Source organism: Astatotilapia calliptera, chromosome 3 (genome assembly GCF_964374335.1).
Source record: "Astatotilapia calliptera chromosome 3, fAstCal68.1, whole genome shotgun sequence".
NCBI classification, from domain to species: Eukaryota; Metazoa; Chordata; class Actinopteri; order Cichliformes; family Cichlidae; genus Astatotilapia; species Astatotilapia calliptera.
The window spans coordinates 35,869,853-35,890,580 of record NC_137424.1 but is presented as its reverse complement, the minus strand read 5'-3'; the positions used below and the strand labels follow the sequence as shown (position 1 = coordinate 35,890,580).

The following is a 20,728-nucleotide window of genomic DNA, read 5'->3' as shown; positions in this document are numbered from 1 at the left end:
AAATAAACACACTCATTGCAGCAACAGCTTATATAAAAGGGGCAATTATGCAGAGTGCATCGTTGATACTTTAGAAACTCCATCCTAACAAGTACAGAAAAGATGACTGGCACATGTATCTTGTGTTTCTTCTTCTTCTATTGTCTCAGATATTAACAGCCTTGTCAGCAACAGAGCAGAAAGTCCTCAAATTGCAGCACCCCGAGAGCAAACCTGCATGGCTCTGTGAACTCTAGTGTCTCAAAGGGACTACATGATATAAAACTCAGGTAAGCGTAAAAAAGCAAGGTGAGTGAATGGTGAATGGATCGTAAGGGCGCTGATCATTACTGGTAGGGGGCACCTGGTTGGTATAGTAATTAACCCTGCTGAATGGTTGGCCTGGAAACTGCTGACTTCAAACGCCCCCATCCCTCGAAGTTGCAGAAGACCCACAGATGATGGGGTGTCAAAATCTCCTACATCCACCTGGCACCCTGCTCACACTTATTAGAGCCAGTGAGCACTGCAGTGACCTGGCCAGTGTCTCCCACTTTTCATGCTCCAGAGTGCGATAAATGGGCGGCCAGGGAACAGAACAAAGCGAGTTAATACTGACAAGCCTATATATAATATATACAATACTACACAAGGCATTTGAACATCTTAAACATGTAAGGGTATCAGATGAGCACAAAGAGACAGAAATCACAGAATGGCCATACGCACACAGAGGAATTATTCTTGTCTTGATATCTTTTAACACAAATATACAGATGCAAACGCACACCTACGTGATTTCAGCACATTTTTTACTCGCAATACAGTGAGGGATGTCGCTGTCAAAGATAAGGGGCTAAGATTACTTTTTGGCATGGGCTACTTCTGTAGCCTCATTTTTATCTGTCGTGGTGATGATTGGCTACAACAGCTCTCAGCAATTTTCTTTTGCTCTCTGGGGGGGGGGGCTTAATCTTTCAGCTTGGTGACAAGACCAAACACCCACCAATGAAATTCTGACGGGTAACAGTTAAAGAGGCAGCGTCTCTGCTGAATCCTAAGCAAGTATAAACTCATATTATAACATCATACAAGGTTAATCTTAGTGATAAGTATTTTATCTTCAATAGCAGATCCCGACACTTAACTCATCTTCACTGAGAAAACATTTTGGAGTATTTCTGGCATAACATGGTTAATGCAGGATTTCTGGAGGATGTACTGACCTCAGTGTTTGGTAGATTACTGTAAAACAAAAAAATCAAGTATTAAACAGTTTCTTTATATAAAGCTAGGAAATGGGAAATAGGTGCAGCGATGAAACATTTGCAAACATACATAGAAAAGAAGCGTATAAAGCATAAATAGAGTTTGTAGAATCTAATGAGCTTCAAAATCACAATCTTTGACAATCTTTAGTCTTCAACACAGCCTGAACTCTCTGAGACAAGCTTTCTTGTCATGTCTTTTAGTAATATTCAGGAATAGTTCCTGAGGGTTCCTGGAGGACATTCAAAGCTCTTCTTTGGACGTTGGCTACGTTTTGTTCTGTTCTCTGTGAAGATGATCCCACACCGCTCCAATAATGTTGAGGTAGGAACTCTTGGGAGGCCAATCCATGACTGAAAGTGTTCAATTGTGTGTTTTTACTATCTAGTTATGCTTCTACTGGACTTAGCAACATGTTTGTCATGCTGATTTTATGGCATGGTGAATCAAAAAAAACCTATGCTCCTTTTCTGCACTCATAATTCCATCCGTTTTGACAAGACTTGGATTCAGCTAAAGAAAGGGGAACAAATGGCAGGTGCTGGTCACAAAATGCTTGAACATACAATTCAAAATTGGTTCTTTGTTGTTTGACCGTTCTCGCCCCTTTCCACTTCACCCTCAACACAGAGACCTGCCATCTTCAGAAGTTTCCTGATGACTCTGCGATGGTTGAATGCACCAGCTAGGGTGATGAGATGGAGTAGCGGGCTGTGGTGGACTCCTTTGTCTCATGGTGCGAGCAGAATCATCAGCAGCTCAGCGTGACAAAGACCAAGGAATTGATTGTGGACTTTAGGAGGACCAGGAAACCAGCGACCCCTGCTTTAATCCAAGGGGTCAATGTGGACATAGTGGAGGACTATAAATACCTCAGAGTACACACTGACAATAAAGTGGACTGGGTTAAAAACACCACTGCACTCTACAGGAAGGGCCAAAGTTGTCTGTATTTTCTGAGGCGGCTGAGATCTTTTAACATCTGTGAGTACTCGTGATTTTCTATGAGTCTGTTGCATGCTGGGGGAGCAGGTTGAGGGTCGCAGATGCCAACAGACTCAGTAAACTTATGTGCAAGGCCAGTAATGTCATGGGAATGGAGTTGACTCTCTAAAGGTGGTGCTGGAGAGGTGGATATTCTTTTAATTCTCTAATGGACCTTATTTTTGATTAGTGGCCCATAATTTATACCAGTATAGACATATAGTAAACAAATGTATGGCAGATGTATGGGCCTGGTTTCTGATAATACTTCAGAATCTTGTTTTAAGTTCATGGTTAGAAATATGACAAAACCTCCCCCAAAAAACACGCAACATGGAGTCAGCCCACAAGAGCACCCGATGTGGCTCATTCTTCCACAGTCACCCGCCTCTCCCAACACATTACTTCTTCTCTAACATATGCAAAGCTGACTAATTTCCTTAAGCGATTCACACGCTTGCACACAATCAAAAACTGGTCAATGACTTTATGAGGAAAGGAATCGCAAGCTGGTATCATCTTGCAAACTGATTAGTTCAGTTTCCATCTGGTTTATAAACTTAAACCTGCTGCAGTGTGCCAAATCAGCTGCCTGGCATGGGGCCGACGCTGGGTGCGCACCACGGCTTCCTAGCTTGAATTCTTTCCCTCTCCTCGCCTCTATTTTGTGTCAGAGATTAAAAATAGCAAGTGGCCTTCTGCAGAATAAGCAGTTCATAGATTCTGGCTTTGACGCTGCATTTGCCTGGAGAGGCCAGCTGTCACCTGCATGCAGGCAGAGTAGGCCTCGCCACTGATTCTCTATAGACACTGGGCTCTGGACTTTGGCTGTAAGACAAAACGGGTGTGTTTGCGCATCCACTTTATATTGCAAGACAACTTCTGGTGTTTATAACTTTGTTTATGTTGAAGATAAACAATCACACTGAGCAAAATGTGCATGTGGTTGACGATGTTGATTTTAGAAAGGCATGCAGCAAATAAATTACTGACATACAAGCATCCACTTTTGACCCATAGCTAATGCCAGTATCAATATTTTTAGTTTAATTGATTTTTTTTCATATGTTTTCTCGCTTTTATCCAGAGAAACTGTGAAATTATCATTATAAATAACTGCTAAATGTTTCTTCATCACACTGTCTTTGAACACGTAAGGCTCTAAATAGAGAATCAAGTTAAGCACTTCAAATCTGTCACTCAGTAAAGGACTGAAGCTGCTCCATTTAGAATTAATGAGACACCAACCTTGTGAACACTTCGTTGGAACAAATTTCATTTTCTGGTCCAGAACATCACTATCAAACCTTAATGTGTGTGTGTGTGGAAGCTCAAACAGCTATTACACCAGGTTCACAAAGTCAGCCTCCGTCGGCTGAAGTTTTGATCAGATAAAATTTCTGCCTGGGTGGTTTCTAGCTTAAGAGCTGCTACAAACATCCAACTTTAAATCCCACAAGACCACTGGTTCGCAACCTTTCGCTTATATATCAAAAGCCCTGTCAGATAAGCTGAAGTACTCCTTTGACACAGCCCATCACGTTCCAAACATTTCAATTGATGGTAAGCCAGATGTTCATTGTAAGTCTTAACAAAATAAGTGAATATTGTAGTAGTCATATTCTTGTACAGGAGCTGGTTGGGTCTACTTTGTGTTTGTGCTACTAACACTTGGTAGAAGCTGGATGTTCATCAATCACGGCACAAAAATGTACTTTTCACCACCTACTATTTTCATTCTGTAGAGCCAGAAGGCTTGGTATTATGTTTGCAGAAAGCCTGCATTTATGACTTTAGGCTAACTAGTTCAACTATTTTAATGGTTTGGTCTCGCTGTTTACCGCCTACATAAAATAAACATTTTTCTTTCTTTTTAAAATAATAAGTTCTACTTTTGATGTGTGTGTGTGTGTGTGTGTCTGCAGGATATAAAGGACCAATAAAGTTACAGTCATGTGGAAAAACCAAGTACACCCTTGCTACTTCCACTGGCATTGTCAGAGAAATAGCAGCCAGGTGCTGCTAATTAAATGCACTTGAATAGCTGATCATCAGCAGGTGTGAGCACCTCTATAAAAGGAGAAGTTTGGACAGTTTGCTGCTCTGGAGTAGTCGTGTGTTGACATAATGCCACCATCGTCCCAGGAAAGAACAACCCAGCAAATTCAGTTGAAAGGCAAACCGGCAATTCTCAGAAAAGCTGCAAAAACCTAAGATCTACAACGTAGACTCTACGGGCCTCAGTTAGGTTAAAAGTTCAGAACAATACAATTACAAAAAGCTGAAGTATGGCTTGTTTGTAAGAAGTGCCTGGAGAAAGCTTCTTCTCTCTCAGAGAAGAATCGCAGCAGGGCTTAGGTTTGTAAAGTTGCATGACAACAAACCACAAGACTTTTGGAACAATTTCCTTTGGACAAATGAGACCAAAGTAGAGATTTCCATATTTCTATATTGCACTGGAACACATTCAGTGGAAACCAAACAGTACATCAGCACAAACACCTCATACCAACTTTCAAGCATGGCGGTGGAGGGACGACGATTTAGCATTGTTTTGGAGCCACAGGACCTGGAGACCTTTGAGTCATTGAGTCAACCATGAACGCCGCATACCAAAATATTCTCAGTCAAATATGAGGCCATCTGTCTGAAAGCTAAAGCTTGGTCTGAATTTCTGCTGTGCGTGAAAGTCTACAACAGAATAAATGATGAGACTGTGAGACACTCATAAAATCATATAAAAAATAGTTATGTAAAGTTATTACTGCTAAATGTGGCTCTAGAAGCTACTCAATTATGAGGTGTACGTATTTATAAGAGTGCACAGATTCCTATGAAAACTTTCTTTTTCACATGACTGAAAGTCTGTATTAGCTTAATCTGTGAAAAGAAAAGTGACAACCACCAATGCTGCAGGTTTATACATTTATAAATATCAGCGAGTTCCACATATAAGGCACATGTAGTGTAGTTCAAAAATCAACTGTTAAATATGGAAAAATAAAAATGGACTCATTAATAAGATTCACCCATAATGCTGAACAGACATCAATAGAATCTCCGGTATTAAGATTAAATAATTCACAATTATGTGCACATTCATTACAAGTTTTGGTATGAAAATTTGAACTCATCTAAGAGTGACAAAAAATGCAGCATTCAGTTTATTAACATCCCTTAGGAAGAAGAAAGCAAACAAGTGGGATTATCTTATCGCAGGGGAAAGGAAATATGGGGCATAGGAACGCATGTTGCCATATTTGTTATTTTCCTAGCTAAATTCTTCCTGCAGGGCATGAAGTTTGCAACTCCATCGATTTGAAGATTTTCTGTTCCTGTGCAGCAACAAGCTTGTCTGGATACAAAGTGCACTTCGAGCTTTGTCAGTGGTGGCTGAAAAAGTGCTTTCTCTCTCTTTTATTGACTAAAGCGGTGGAGAAGACAGCTCGTGAGCACTGGCTGTGTTGTGGGAATGCAACAGTGGATGATTAATGCAATCATCAATAACGACGACAAGGACGAGGATTTAAATAAGCTTCTCGGTTGGATCATGCCAAGTTGTCACTATGACAGGAGTCACTCTGTGCAGAGGGACACTGAACGTCCCACTCTCTTGTACTCGACACCTCTGCAGCCTGGCTCTCTGGAGCTGACACAGAGGCTTCTTCATGTTCAGGTACATTATCGGACTCACTGTTCTGGGATTCACAGGGCCGCTGACCCACCTCCGAATGACTGACAGAAGCTTGTTTAATTGAAAGCCACTGAAGGTCTGATTCAGTTTGTGGGACATCCAGCGCCAGAGCTGCTTCCTCTCCTTCCTCCACTGTGGAACCCAGCTCTTCATCATCATCAACTCCTTCTATCTCATGCCCTGCCTCTTCCACAGGGCTCCGCCCCTCCTCCAGCTCTACGCCTGCATCTTCTGTAAGGGTCACCAGCTCCCCCCCCCTTCTGTCAATCCCATTCGTCTCCACCCTGTCAAGAGTCTCCAGGCTGCTGTGCAGTGCAGGTGCGTCTTCCCTGCTGACACCATCTGTGCTAAGGTCAGCGCCAGCGGTGTGGCACTCCCAAGATGATTCATGTGAACTTCTGTCGTCTAAAAGAACTGGGAAAAGGAAGATGAGATGACTGGTCATTTTAATCGCTCACTTGATCTGAAGCTGGAGCCAAAAAAGTTTTTTAAAGAAAAAGAAAAAAGGAAAACTTTCTAATGAGTAGCTAGAGACAATAATTATTGTCATAACTGATAACAGTAATAAAAAAAACCAACCCAAAAACCACACACACGAAACAATATAACAAAAATTGCATTAGACAAGAGTTTAAAATGCATGAAAAAACCGAAACAGCAGCCACAAATGAAAAAGCCCGTATTGATTCTGCTAGAAAAACTTTCCTCTCTCAGAGTTGGATCACAGTGTCAATGTAGAAACTTATTTCAATTACTTATGTGACTGAAGTGCTTCCATGGCAACAGGCTAAATATAGCAGCGGTGCCCCAGACAAGGGGACGCAAGACAAGTGTGACGCCCTGCATCTCAGCAATAGCAACAGCTTAGTTCTGCTTCTTCGCCAAAATATGCTCTCACTTTGGGGATTACTGACCCATATTTGTGGATGTGCAGGCAAAAAGGTTAAAGACTGCACACATAGAGTCCCCCCACCCCCACGCACACACAGACACGCAAAAACACGCAAGAAGAAAGCAACATTACTTGAAGTGGCATCCATATTTATAGTCCTCCCACCCTGATCCCCCCACCCTCTTTCAAAGAGAACATGGCAGAAGTTTCTGAATGTCAGTGGGCGAGAATTTGCCTCACATTTCCAAAATGCCATGGCATTTGGGCATCTTGCACCAATGAGGAGCAGGGAGAAGTGGAGGCGGGAAGGGAAAGGACTTGGGTTAAACACGGAAGGTAGAAAGGAGTGTTTAGCATGCAATGCCTAATTGCAGTGTTTACGCCATTAGCGGTAGGAGTTCTTATCATTGACTGGAGAAGCCAGTCACTCGCAATTACACACTCACCTTTGGGTGGATGCACTCTGGGCTGCATGTTTGGCTGAGACGTGACACGTGTAGGACGGAGCTCTGGCTGAAGGTTCTCATTTAGTGTGATACTGTCTCTTGTCCCTGTAACATCAGCGCCAAGGAGAAAACGCTCCCAGTTACTCTCTGGTCCAAATGAGAACAACAAACAAGTGATATGTAGAGGGTTTTTTGGAGGGTGGAGGAGTGTTAGATTGGATGGAGCACATGTACGATGGTGCATGCAAACACAGGCGCACGTATGCATTGCAGTGCTCACAGGAAGAGGCTCCAGCTCCCTCTCATCTGTCTTCATTAGTGATGGCTGCACGCCTCTTAGGCTGACACCATATGCTACTCAAAAGAGACTGTGCACTATAAACCAGACGTCACGACTATACACACAAAACTATATGCACAGACACTCGGCTGGAAGTTAGCAGCCTCTGCCGTCGCACGTAGCCTGTGAACAGGCGAACCTCTGCGTGTGTCTCCGACCGTTCAAGTGTGCGACAAGAAAACAAACAGGAGAACGAGAAAATGGATGACTGGAAGACACAATGCATGAGAATCATGAATGGTGAACGGACACCATATTGTTATGAAAACAGTCCATATTGTTATGGATGCTCAATGTTTACACTGACATGGGAACAGCGAGCGAGGGAGAGACTGTTAGAATTCGTCGTACCAGCTGGGTAAATCAAAAGAAGCAAAAACAAAAAAGTCATGTTGTCTAGAAAGTTCCTCTAATTATTTAACTGTGAGACTGTGTTTAGCCATTAATATGCTGTTAGGCTGTTAAACTGCATTCCTTTTGGTTACTTCAATAGGCCACTACTAAGATATTTAAAAATAATAAACTGTCATAAAACAAAACCAAGATCAATTTTATGATTGTTTTTGACTAAAAACAGCCCGATTAGCCAAATATCTGCTAAATAAAGCATAAAAAATCAATACAATATTTCCACAAATCATTTGTGATTATTCTCTTGCAAACAGCAACAACCCAGTACAACACAGACTGATGATCTGTGGAGGCTTTTATATTTTCACCCAGATACACTTTGAGCTTGATCTGGTCTATTTTTGGCACTAATAACAACTGCTGTGTGAAAAAGACTTGACCCACGAGTCAGAAAACTGAGCCTGATGATGTTTTATGGCAAGTATTGTCAAATCTAATCCCACACGTAACATCAGATCCATATAAGGTGGTGCAGCAGCTGAGTCTAAGCAAACAGACCAACCCTGAGCCACTGCCATCATTCAAGGCCAAAGATATGCAGATATGGGCCATTTTGGGCAGACATAAAAGTGCCATTTAGGAAGATGCTAGAATGCTGAGCAATATATCGACATCACATAGGTAAGACTGGCCAGTAGTGTGTGAAACTGCATCTAAACTTGCAATTGTGTTAGGACAGTTTAGATTTATTTTTAGGAGAACAGTCGAGGAAAACTTCACCAGACTGCCTTTTGAAGCCAGTAATAAAGCGATGCTGGTTACTGGATATGCAGACGAAGACCCAGACTGAGCACAGCAGCTGTGTCTCCATGAGGCGTGCAGAACTCAGAGATAGGAGGCACCAGTGGTTTGCTTTGAACCCTTACTGACAGCTGCCTGTATCATCATCTAACCACCTCTACACCTCTTTGAAACACATCTAACAAACACGCAAATATATATGTGTGTTTATGCGCATAAAAAAGGACTATTCCATATTATGTGACACCAGATCATACTGGATATTAAACACTATATCACAAACGGGAGAAGTGTACATAGCTGTCAGCTAGTCACAGGAGCTTACACTATGCAGTGCTGTCTAGCTCGACATTGACAGGAAATGCCTTCCTCTTAACTGGAAAAAGTCTGTCAGTTGACCAAAACAGGGTGCATTCTGTATCCACCTCTGTCTTTTCAATCTCTGATGCACTCTGACAGGTTTTCACTCGCAGTGTTACATTTCAGCTCACACTCATTCAGCACAGGAGGTGGGGGCGCTGAACTGGAGGACTGGGGTGGGGGAAGCTATCAATCACAACTTTATCTGACTCACCGCATCGATGTCACTGTTATTGTTTTTGGCTCTCTCTCATCCGTAGACAATGTAGTCACCTCTAGTGTTTTCCGGGACTCAGGTAGGCAGCCAAGGCCCTCTATCCTATCCCGTTTGCCTTTAATATCAATCAGCCCAACTTCATCTCGCATCAAGGCCACAGACGCTCACATCTCTCTCTATATCTCTGTCTCCCTAACTGTGGTGGACAGCGTGGTCGTCAGGCACTCTGGGCCCTCGTCTACAAATTCCCTAATAACGGCACATTCCCCTAAATGTGTTTGTAATGTGGGCAATCATTTTCAGTAATGGATGCTTGTCAGTTTTATGGCGGAGAGAATGACGGTCTCATGACAGGGCACCTCCATCCAGCCGCAGCCCCTCCACCGTTCAGTCTGCTTCATAGACGGCACAACATCTCCCTCCAGTGGAGATAAAGGGGAACTGCTTTCTAAGTGAGCAAGCACGGTCCCCTTCTTTCAGGCCGCAAATGTTTTTCGATTACGTTTGGTAAATAGTTTTATATTTTTGGACTGGTTTTGCTCTACTGAGAGTCAGACGTCTTTGCAGGACAGGAAAAGTGACGAGCTGTGTCTTTGAGGAAAATCTGACAGCCGATACAGCATTTTTTATACTTCAATTTTAAATACAAATATAGGATCAAGGGTTAAAAAGTGGTGCAAAAATTCACTTTCTGATAAAATAATAAGAACTTTGACTTTACACCCTCATATACCAAAACTGTATATGACAAACTGTCTTCAACAAGGCTCTCATCTGTATTATGAGAGCCTCGAATCCTTCTACTACTACTACTCAACAGTACTGTGCTGCCCTTAAAAGAAGCCCAACTGCATCACTCAAAGAAAGCGCTTTTTTTTTTTTTTGGTTTCTCTTGTGAGTAAAATTTAAGACAGGTCCACTGGACCGAGAGCATCAGTGTGTGGCACTCCGTCGGCCTGATTCAGTCAGCGGTATCATGAACAGACACATGAGCTGGTGGTCAATGGAGTCAACACATTGTAAACGGTGGGCATGAGGTGACATGTTTTCTGGGCGTCTGCCCAGATTTGTCCTGGCATGACATAGTGGAGGGCATGGATGAACTAAGCGGGGCAGAAGGAATACATACTCCCAATTCCCACAGATACGTGGTAGGTCAAGCCTGAGACGCAGCCAGAGAGGAGAGAAAGGCACAGTGTTATGAACAGAAAAGCTCATTAATGAAAAAGACAGGAGAGGAAATGAATTTAAACCAGCAGGCCAGCTAGAACGATCCCAGCAAAGATCTCCGGGTCATTTAAACAACCTTTAAATGCATCAGATGGACAACACTGAGACAATTATTAAATGATTTTAACTTAAATTGAAAATCATATTTATTATATGGATGCACTTCAATACTGTATCCATGATTTTAGGAGATTTTACATAGACCTTTAAAATAAAAGAGGTCCTAATTTGTTTAAATCAAAATAACTTTAAAGTCATTGTTATCTTTTTCTTGATTTTAATGGAATATCTATGTAGTAGATGATGACTATGATAGTAACAGAAGATTATTAAAAGCTGTTTTAGCTGATTAGCTTAAAGTTTAAGTAGTCGCGTGTCTGGAGCTTCAGCCTGTGTGGATTTAAACAGACAGAAAAAACAAGTCAACTTTCCAGTTTTTCAGTTTTCTTGTTCTTAGACGTGAAAGATATTCCATGAGGAAAAATCCCCAAAAAAATTAAATAAAAATGAAGTACAACAGTGTGCACTTCTCTTCAAAGAACAGAGCAAACTGGCTCTAACCAGAGCAGAAAGAGAAGTGGGAGGCCCAGTGCACAACTGAGCAAGAAGACATCAGAGTCTCGAGTTTGAGAAACAGATGCCTCGCAGGTCCTCAGCTGGCAGCTTCATTAAATGTTACAAACATAACACCAGTCTCATTGTCAAGAGTGAAAAGGCGATGCCGGGATGCTGGTCTTCAAGGCAGAGCAGAGCAAAGACAAAGCTATCTGACACCAGCCAACGTCTGATCTTTTGCTTATCTTAATGTTTTATTGGCTACACACACACACACACACATTTATGTTTTCTAATGATGTGGGAAAGATTACATGTTCTCAGCGGTAGTCTTCAAACGATACATTAATATGATTCATTAGTTTTACTCATCATATGTGATCATTTTTCCAAAAGCACAAAAGTGTCTCAAAATAAACATTGCTGAACTACTTTTAGTTTTTAATGGATTCATAAAAGGTTTGATGGTGGAACAGCTTAGGTGTTCAAAGACCCACCTGGAAGACTCCATAATCCTGAAACCTCCAAGGTCTTCAGCTTCCTTTCCAAATCTGCAACTCTATTTCCCAAGATCCTGCAGGCCAGGTGAGAAGAAGGGTCAGTGTGTGTGTGTGCGCACACTTATGTCATATTCCAGTGTTTGCTTTATAGGAGGAGAATTCTTGTAACAGCTAGACAAACAATGTAACTGTGTTAGGGGGTTAAAGGTGAAATATTACCATTATGATGCCATCAGCGGCAAAGCAGGAACTATTAATACCTGTTGCTGTGTCTCTGGTGCTGGATGACCAAATTCTTCTCATGGATCGTCTCCAGGAGAGCAGTGGCGAGAGACTTGAGGTCGGCGATTGACTGAGGCGTGGCTGGTAGACTGCAGCCCTGCTCTTCCAGAAGCATCTCTTGAACTAAAAAGGAGGGAAAGGGGGAAAAAATCAGGATGGGAAGAGAAAGGGACAGAGAGCCACAAATGGAGGGAAGAGAAATGCCAATAATCCCCCAATAAAACTTACACAAAAGTTAAAAATAGGTAACAAAGAAAGCAGGGTGATATAACAAGAGACAGGGAACACAGCATGATAAGAGTAAGACAGAGATGGAGAGTTAGAAACAGATGTCTTCTAGGTGACACTCTCCTAACTTTAACTCCAGAGCCCACTGTGCTGCTTCTGCCAGCAACTGTCAGTCATCATGGCAGGCTCATTTCCCTGCCAGTGGTGCTCTTTACCACTCAGAATACAATTAGTAACCCAGCTGGTGTCCGGCAGTGGCTCGGAGGATCGGCAAAAAGAGAAGTTATTAAATAATCCATTGAGACACGGGTAGAAACAAAGGAAGTGGTTGTTATACTGAAGACACGCCATCAGTTGTAGAGTTTATTTGGCCTGAGAACATTCGCATTAGTGCCTTTCTGCAGTTTCCAGATCAGCTAATACTACATCTATTTATGTCTGAGTTTAAAGAACTCAAAGTGAGCTGAACAGGTTGTGTTTTCACCTTGTTTGGCTGAGAGGACTCCAGTAAGAGGACTGTTATTTGATTTCCCATATGTGCTGGAGTTTTTCCTCCTCTCCAGGGCTGTCTGCAGGCACAGAAAAATAAGAGAATAAAGCTCACCCTGCTGATTCACACGAACATTTTAGTAAAAAGTCACTTCCTTTGCATTAAGAACGTTCACAAAACGTTCTTAATGCAAACCATACACATGTATGGCAATGTCTGTGTCACATTTTAACTGCAGCATTCAATCTGTACCTTGTACTTCATGATGTTTGACTTCAGCAGGTTCACCTCCTCTTGCAGTTGATTTAAACGGTCATGTAAATACCTACAGGAACAATGATTAGAAAGACACCTAGCAAAGTCAAAACACACATGACAGACAGAGGAGTTCCACATTACATGTATAATCGCTGTGCACTGTGAGCAGGAGGCAGTGTCAAAAAGAGCATTTGGTAACGTGAATGACTCTTGTTTATGTTTGTCTTGCTGTTTGTCATTTAGCTCACCCTCTGCCATGTAGAACACAGAAGTCACAACATAAAAAATGCATTCATATGGAAATGAAACCAAGCATTCTCTTCATCCATGCTTTTTTGATCTTTCGTTAGCTAACGTCCACCCCGATTAAACATGACTACCACATAAGACGTGGGTAAAAACACTGAAGCGCATGTACAGTAAGGAAGAACATGTCCAGTACTGCTTAGTTAAGCAACAAGAAATGGCCATCTAAATAAAGAGAGAAACAAGTTTATATTATTTCAAAAAAAGGAGGTCAGTCAGTTCATTCAGTTTCCCCAAGTGCCATCTCAAAATCTATCAACTGTCTTTCATGACAATTGCCTCCAGACAGGAAGACCAAGAGAGAAGTTTATCAGGATTACAGCCTCAGAAGTCAATCATTGGCACTTCAGATTAGAGCCCTCAAGTTTGATAGGAACCAAACACATCTCAGCAGGAGCTGTTTGGAGGACACTGTGCAAATCACACCTTTATCATCTAAGAAACAAGAAATGGACATGCACGTGTCTCTCATTGTTAGTTATGGCGAAGATGGTGTGATACTGTGAGGACATCTGCTAGTGACACTGATGATGATTTACTCAGAATTCATCCTGCAGCAATTTCTGACTTCTATTATTATTGCACAATAGGGGAACATTAAAGCCCCCCTCTCAAAAAAAGGATGGTGTTCAGAATCAGGAACACCTGGCATCCACGGACATCCAAACCTAACCACCGTTGAAAAGGCTTTTGGATGAGATGCACCACAGAGTAAGGAAGAACAGCCAGGAGGTGCTCAGTGTGTGAGAACTCCTTCAAGACTGCTGAAAAAGGTGATGATGAAAGGTAGCTGAGAAAATGCCAGGAGTTTATGAAGTTAATACTGAAGTCAAAGATGTCTACTTTCAAGATTTAACATACCTTTTAGTTGGTTTACACTAATTACGTTTATTAGGTAAATTCGAAGTTTGGTATTAAATAGTTTTGATGTTTTAGAAGATAGTATTGAGACTGAAAAATGTATTTTAAAAAGTGTCAAATGATGACACTTCTGTCTGGCACATCTCTAACTCACTTGTTTTCCATGCACAGGGCGTCCACATCAATGATACGAGCCTCGTGGTTCCCCAAAATATGATTCAGCTCCATATTTAGTCGCTCCGCCTTCTCTCTGAACACAGTGCGTTCAGCCTTCACGTCCTGGAGCTCGTCTGTCAGTGCTTTCATGTTGTTCTCCATCTCCTCCATCTAGAAAAAGGCATACAGGCAGAACTGTTTGTGAGGGAAGCCACGGAAACGTTCACGTGATGGATATTTCAAAGCTTTTGCTCATTAAAGTAGAGTTTGCTGAGGCTGCATTCACTGTTTTTAGCATTCAGCAACTCAGGAGCTCCCCTGCTGTTTTAAAGTGAGCAGCTTCCACTCTAGTAGATAACAGTTAAGTGGCTCCACTGCGGGTTTCAAAGAGGAGGAAGTATTGTTTATCAGTCTAATACATTTACTGTGTTTAATGTGCAGAGAGGATTCTGCCAATAATAAAATGTTCTACTCTGAAATTAAATTCAAAGCACATGGACAGTAATGCGCCGAGTGTATTTCCAAGCAAAAAGTGTGATTCACTATGGAAAGTTTTAAACAAAATGAATGAATTACTGAGCTTACGTCTACTGAGGAAATCTATAATAAATGTCTGTCACGAGGCCCTGACTAGAAACGAACAGTTCCAGAAACGTCAGGTTTCTTTAGAAACTTAATAATTAGATAAATCAGTCTTATTAATATGTAGTTAAAAATGATACAAGTCACTACATTGTTCTCTACATAAACTGTAGGACAACTTAACCTTTGAATGAGTGTAATGAACACTTGACCTTTGACTCCTGACCTTGAGCCGAGGTCATGAAGTAGATACACCAATGGAATAGATTTAAAATTCCTACATTGCTTCATCCTCGAGTTATCAAATTCAATAACTTGCATGTCAACATCGACCCATCAGGGTTACGACAATACCCAATCAACCAAGACTATGAAAAGCAGAAAAGAACACTCTAAAGTAGTTACAATCTGCACCAGTTACTGGTTTTCAATAGAAACTGTCACTACTGAATCACTTACTACTGGACTCAATTGCCATTTACACTCACCCTGTTCATCCTACATCCATTTACCTAATGACACACACATTTTCAAACCCTGAATGGACAAAAGATTCAAACCTAGATCATTGTTGTGAAGTGACAGGGATAACTAGAGCTGTGCCATATCATGTCATCAGCAACAACACCGGCATAAAGTTTTATGTGATAAAAAAAAAAATGACATAAGACCAAGTATATGTTGGAGCGATTTAGTGCCTAAAAAGGGAGCTACTTCAATAATCTCCAACTAAGCACAAGGCTTTGTAAGATATGCAACAAAAAAGTTCCTGCTAAATGTGGAAACTACAAACATGTTTCACTATTCCATCAATCGTCAGTGTCACTGGAGCACTCCCTATGACAGGAAAAGTGAACAGTGGATGGAAATTACTGATGGAGTTATATGTCAGAAAACAGGACTTTAAGCATCTGGTTAAACCAAGCTCCACCACCCCACATAGAAAATGCTTTTATTTGTATTATTTGACAGTACTGTGCAACTGCTAATATGTTACAAAGCGATCTTAGGACTTTAACAATAATTAACGTCCTAGGTAGTGATTTAGACTTTTTTTTTTTTTAAAAACAGTCTTTCTTTTGGATTAAATTTGTAAATGACATGTCCCTGGACGGAGTTCCCTCCTTTTCCTTAATCCTGTAGCAACATCCTAATGAATATTCCACAAAAGAAGAAATGGACCTGAAAAAGGAGGATTAATTGCCAAACGTATCAAAGTGCTTTAAGGTAAGAAATACGTCCACCTGTAGCCCAGCTCTCTCTAGCTTGCAAACCAGATCCTCACGCTCATGGGCGGGGAAGTGACGCACCCCGACCTCTTCATCCCCCAGCCTCTGTCGAGTAATGGTCATCCTCAGGAGCTGCAGAAAAGAGAAGTTCAACTTTTTACTTCTCTTAAATAGTTAATCTCCATGTACGTTTGTGCGAGTACCCCTGGTTACTTCACCTTGTTATCCCCCTGGGCCTCTGCAAGCCTCTGAGTGAGCTCCTTCACCTCCTCGGCAAGCTGTTTTGTTCGTTCCCTTGAGTCCCTCAGCAGCTGAGCCAGGTTCACCTGCAGAGCAGGAGGAGGAGAAGAGTGAATGCACAACAGCTTGTGCCAGGCCAGACAAGGTTCAAATACCCCAGGAAATCACATTTAATCAGCATCAAACATTTTCCTTCTTCAACTCAAGAAAAAAAAAATGCCTATCTTAACATCCACAAAATTTCAGAGATAAAACCAAAGCCAGTCCACAATCCTGTTCTAATGAAAGAGACAATTATTTAGTGCCATCTAGTGTACACATTAGTATTTTCATTTTTCATTTCACTGGTGTTTTGTTACTATTTCATTGTATTTTATAGTGCTATTCAACCAGCAACTGTTCAGTGTCACCATGTCCCTGAAAGCACAATAAGACAGAGTCATGCAGGGCCCTATGTTACAAAGCAAGTTCAGCAGAACATCTTTCTGTTATCTGGATTCACTTAACCTAACACTGGCAGTCAGGATAAGCAGTCACACAAAGCTGGCTATCAAGGCACTAAGTTAATCCAAGGTTTCCCCTGCGCGTTCACATGAAAGGGTTGGCATTGGCAACATTTAGAAATAGCAATTATCGATGGGTTTACTGGCATCAGAGTAGGTCATCTTGCATAGGAAAATAAAACTATACTGTACGAAAAATATGAAGAGGTTAAAAAAACATAATACAGACTAAAACCAACACAAGTGCCTCAGATAACACAGCAGCATGACAGGAAAAGCACTGTACAGCAGTTTAGTGTTGAATGAATGTGTGAGCACTTTCAGAGCTTTGGGCAGTAAGACAGGAAAAGGCTTACAATATTAATAAGGTTTAGGCTATTTGAAGATGCAAACTCTCTATATTAACAAACTTGTCAATATCATGAATCTATCATTAAGTTTAGAGGGCAGTTTCACTTTTTATTTTCTCAGCTACAGATCTAGTGGTGTTGGTGGAAGTGAAGCTAACAGAAAACAAATCATGGAACAAAGTTGCATCTAAGAATCCAGATTTATCACGGATGTTGATCAAGGAAAGACAAAGACTCCAGATGGCACTAAAAAAAACAACAACTTTCGATGCTCCTATTCTGTCCTTCTGTCCCGTGCACAGAGGTCCCATGGATAGTGCCACTATTTTCCAGAAAACTGAGTGTTCAGTAGATGAGGATCTCATGCGTGCCGATCTCTAGTCTGGGAAACATCCTGCTCCATAGCAGGTTAGGTTCACAGCACATGTTACGATGGCGATGTACACTGATAAGGAGTAAGCCACCTTTGCAGTACAGAAAAGTCAGGTTTAACCAGGAAGTTACCTGGAAAATACAAAATCCTGCTTCATAGTGCAGGCCTCAGGACTTGTAGAAGACACACCCACCCTAGAACAACAATAGTCTGGAATTCTCACCTACTTAAGTGCATTCAATAAGGAGAGAGAGAGGAGTCTGATTAACCTACACCCTGATATTTATCCTGCAGCACAAAAGAAATGGCCTCTGTATGCCAGCACGAAGAATTTCAAATAAACAACCAAGCTGTGAATTTAACATAAGCATTGGATTAACTGTTTATGAATTACACACATTTTTAATAGACATTACCTCATTTAACTGTACCTATTAGCATATGTATTAATGAAATTAAAACTTACTTGATTGCGTTTTTCAGGTGGCAAAGAGGGGTCACCATCCTGAAACATGAAAAAAAGACTTCTATCATCAGCTGCAATAATACAGCAAATACTATAAACTGTAGCAGCGTGTAAATGGAAAACTGAATATCTACATTTAGCTGCTGCCAAAAAATTTAAAATATTTTCTTTTTTTGGGGTGGGCTTGAATAGAGAAACTCTATCAGAATTACACAAAAAAATCGATATTCCTTCAAGAAATCTAGAAAATACATAAAGACAAAATCAGATCAGGATCTGCAATATTAAGCAAAGTAATGATCCTGTTAACATGACAAAAAATACCACAAGTGTGAAAATGAATTTCAACATCTTGGAGCGGACTGTCGATTCATTTTGCTCATGGCTGTAAAATACTTCATGCTAAAGGGTGGTCACAAAAAAGTACCACCTTGAAGGCTGAACCACTCACAATGAGTTCCCTGTACTTCTTCTTGAGTCCCTGGTGGCGTTCTCTCAGCTGGTTGGCCATCAGCTTGTACTGGTCTCTTTCCTGCTGACAGGTGTCCAGCTCTTTGGACAGGATGAGGAGGGCTTCCTTCTTACTCTCCAACTTCCGCTTACACACCAAGAACTTAAGCAAACAATGCACGAGAGCCATGGTGCTATGAGATATATTACTGTTGACTGAATTGGCAGTCATGTTTATTTCAGGGACCACAGCTGGACATGTAACATCTGTATCAAGCTTGTTCTTGGTTTTATCATGTATCTTTATGTTTATCTTATTCTGTGATGGGAACGGTTACATTAATTGTGCAAACAAAACCAACCCTAACCTGTTTCCCACAGGTGGAAAAACACACTGGAGTGAAGTGTTTGACGTACAGATAAGGCCCACAATAATGAACAGTGGAGACCGATAGCAGTCAGACCAGCTTATAACCAAATAGCAGCTCCTATCATGCAGCACGGTGTGCTGTAGTAGTTTTGTTAAGTTCAGTGCTTGCCATGTCTTTCAGTTACAGTAAAATAAATCAAAACAAACAAACATTTTTTTTCATTACTGCGTTAAATGCTAATTATTTTCTTATTTCTATGGTCTTTCAAATGTTATAAAGGTGCAGGTTATTCGATATTTGCGGCATATAGTGCTAATTAAATTAGCCTACAAGCTTAAATTACTGCGTTAGCGCCGAAATACACACACGCTTACCTTCATATATATATACAAATAGCTTACTCGGTAATACTCTTAACAGGTTAAACGCGAGCCCACAGGTGGGTCTACCCTATCTGTACACAGTAGCATCATCATATAGGGGTGGGTTGGTGTATTTGCACCAACACAGTCGTATGCTATCAGCTTAACGGAATAGCTAGCAGAAGCCATCAATGAAGAGCCCACCGGTGTCAAAAAAACGTTGAGCTCGTGCGTCTATTAATGAACGTCCAGGTGTATGAAAGCTAAGAGACAGAGGCTCGTTTCCATATGGACACCGGGAAACATCTATAAAACCGGTCCGTGTCTGCAGCTGTTTACGGTCTCTCCCCCTCACTTACCTCGCTGACTAGCCCCTGCCAGTCACTCTCACTCCTCTTGGAAGACTGCATTATTCGTAATATTTTGCAAAAATGTCACGACACACCAGCCCCCCTCTCCTCATCCGTTTGTTTATCCTGCAACGTCACTTTCTTAGCCTCCGCTGTCAAGTTACGCAGAAAGACAAAACATGGAAACGACTTCCGGTACGTATGTGAAAATCATATTATATTTGAAGAAATTCAGTTTTGGACAATTTTATACAATGAAGTTCTAAACGATTTTATAAGAACGATTTGAGTTATATATATAAGAGATTTGAGATAAATAGTGGGGAATCAGTGAAGCTGACAATAAAGCGGAAATGGGTTCCTTCATAATAAAAGCAGAAAGTCTTCCACTAAAAAAAATTCCGTTTCAGCACTTTTTGGAGAGAAACGAGCAAAACGCTTAAATAATACAAATTATATGGGGAAAATGCACCGTTTTCTTTATGTCTATAGACCCTGTAAAGTTTGTAAACAGTGATGGCCTGGGCACTATAAGGTCTATAGGGGGTTCCAGTAACGTCAGGTTTCTTTAGAAACTTAATAATTAGATAAATCAGTCTTATTAATATACTTTGGGGAGGGATACTCCCACTAGGTTTAAATCTGGGCTCCCCACCATTTCACCTTAGAACTGAAGAAGCTTCTCGGATGAGAGGTGAAACGTCTTCAAGCAACTTAAAGAAGTCCAGACGCTTTTCTTTGCAAGCTCCTTTGACTATAAGGTCTATAGTGATCATTTGGTAATGTGTATAATTTGCAAGAAATTATACACATTGTGTGAAATTATACATCATTTCCAGAAGCTGTTGCTAATCCAGGGACCCTAGGCAGTTTATATAGTAAATTTAATACAGACTGATTAAGGTGTTTAGCCCTGCCCCCCTTTTAACCAACTTTATACCAATCAGATACCCCTCGCAAACACCAGATATCAGCTTATAAAGGCAGGAGCTTGTTGAAAGGCGACCTGTTATAGAAAACCTTGCTGAGAACCATCAGGCCAGGCGTTTTCACTCTAAAAAGCCTGAAACAAACAAACAAACAAACAAACAAACAAACAAGGGCCACTGCTCATTCAGTGTTAATAACATAGTAAAGCATGTGCTGTAAATGGAATGTATTGGCACTATATAGCCACCATTACAGATTAGTATTCAGTTATACTTAAAACAATTGACTGCAGGTCATGAACTCATGAAAAATATTTTTGAGAT

General features: G+C 41.1%; 1 protein-coding gene and 1 long non-coding RNA gene across 5 annotated transcripts; one reads left to right on the top strand and one right to left on the bottom strand.

The window, feature by feature from the left end:
- Window positions 1-149: 149 nt before the first annotated feature.
- Window positions 150-4,200, top strand: LOC113018640 (uncharacterized). The gene is made up of 3 exons (XR_013907003.1): window positions 150-269; window positions 1,452-1,572; window positions 1,879-4,200. It is a non-coding gene; the product is annotated as an uncharacterized LOC113018640 (long non-coding RNA).
- A 943-nt stretch (window positions 4,201-5,143) lies between these two features.
- Window positions 5,144-19,648, bottom strand: ccdc149a (coiled-coil domain containing 149a). 4 transcript variants are annotated; one of them, XM_026161829.2, is made up of 13 exons: window positions 19,485-19,648; window positions 18,394-18,555; window positions 17,943-17,981; window positions 16,229-16,336; window positions 16,026-16,142; window positions 14,198-14,370; window positions 12,871-12,943; window positions 12,613-12,697; window positions 11,879-12,023; window positions 11,616-11,692; window positions 10,463-10,495; window positions 7,265-7,369; window positions 5,144-6,340 (listed from the first exon to the last, which is right to left on the bottom strand). In XM_026161829.2, the coding sequence occupies exons 1-13, from the start codon at window positions 19,533-19,535 to the stop codon at window positions 5,781-5,783; spliced, it is 1,728 nt and encodes a 575-aa protein (XP_026017614.2). In that variant the 5' UTR covers window positions 19,536-19,648; the 3' UTR covers window positions 5,144-5,780. The 4 variants fall into 4 exon arrangements, with proteins under 4 accessions (XP_026017614.2, XP_080156065.1, XP_026017615.2 ...); XM_080299939.1 differs by lacking the exon at window positions 10,463-10,495 and having other exon boundaries at window positions 7,265-7,411; XM_026161830.2 differs by lacking the exon at window positions 10,463-10,495.
- Window positions 19,649-20,728: the final 1,080 nt, after the last annotated feature.

Bases quoted from the DNA above. Each gene is read 5' to 3' on its own strand.
- ccdc149a (XM_080299939.1), bottom strand. From the start codon at position 19,535: ATGCAGTCTTCCAAGAGGAGTGAGAGTGACTGGCAGGGGCTAGTCAGC. The intron at 17,982-18,393 runs GTGAGTGGTTCA...TTCATGTTTCAG, and splicing joins AGAAGTACAGGGAACTCATT to GATGGTGACCCCTCTTTGCC. The intron at 12,944-14,197 runs GTGAGTTAGAGA...TTGTTCCTGTAG, and splicing joins GCCCTGTGCATGGAAAACAA to GTATTTACATGACCGTTTAA.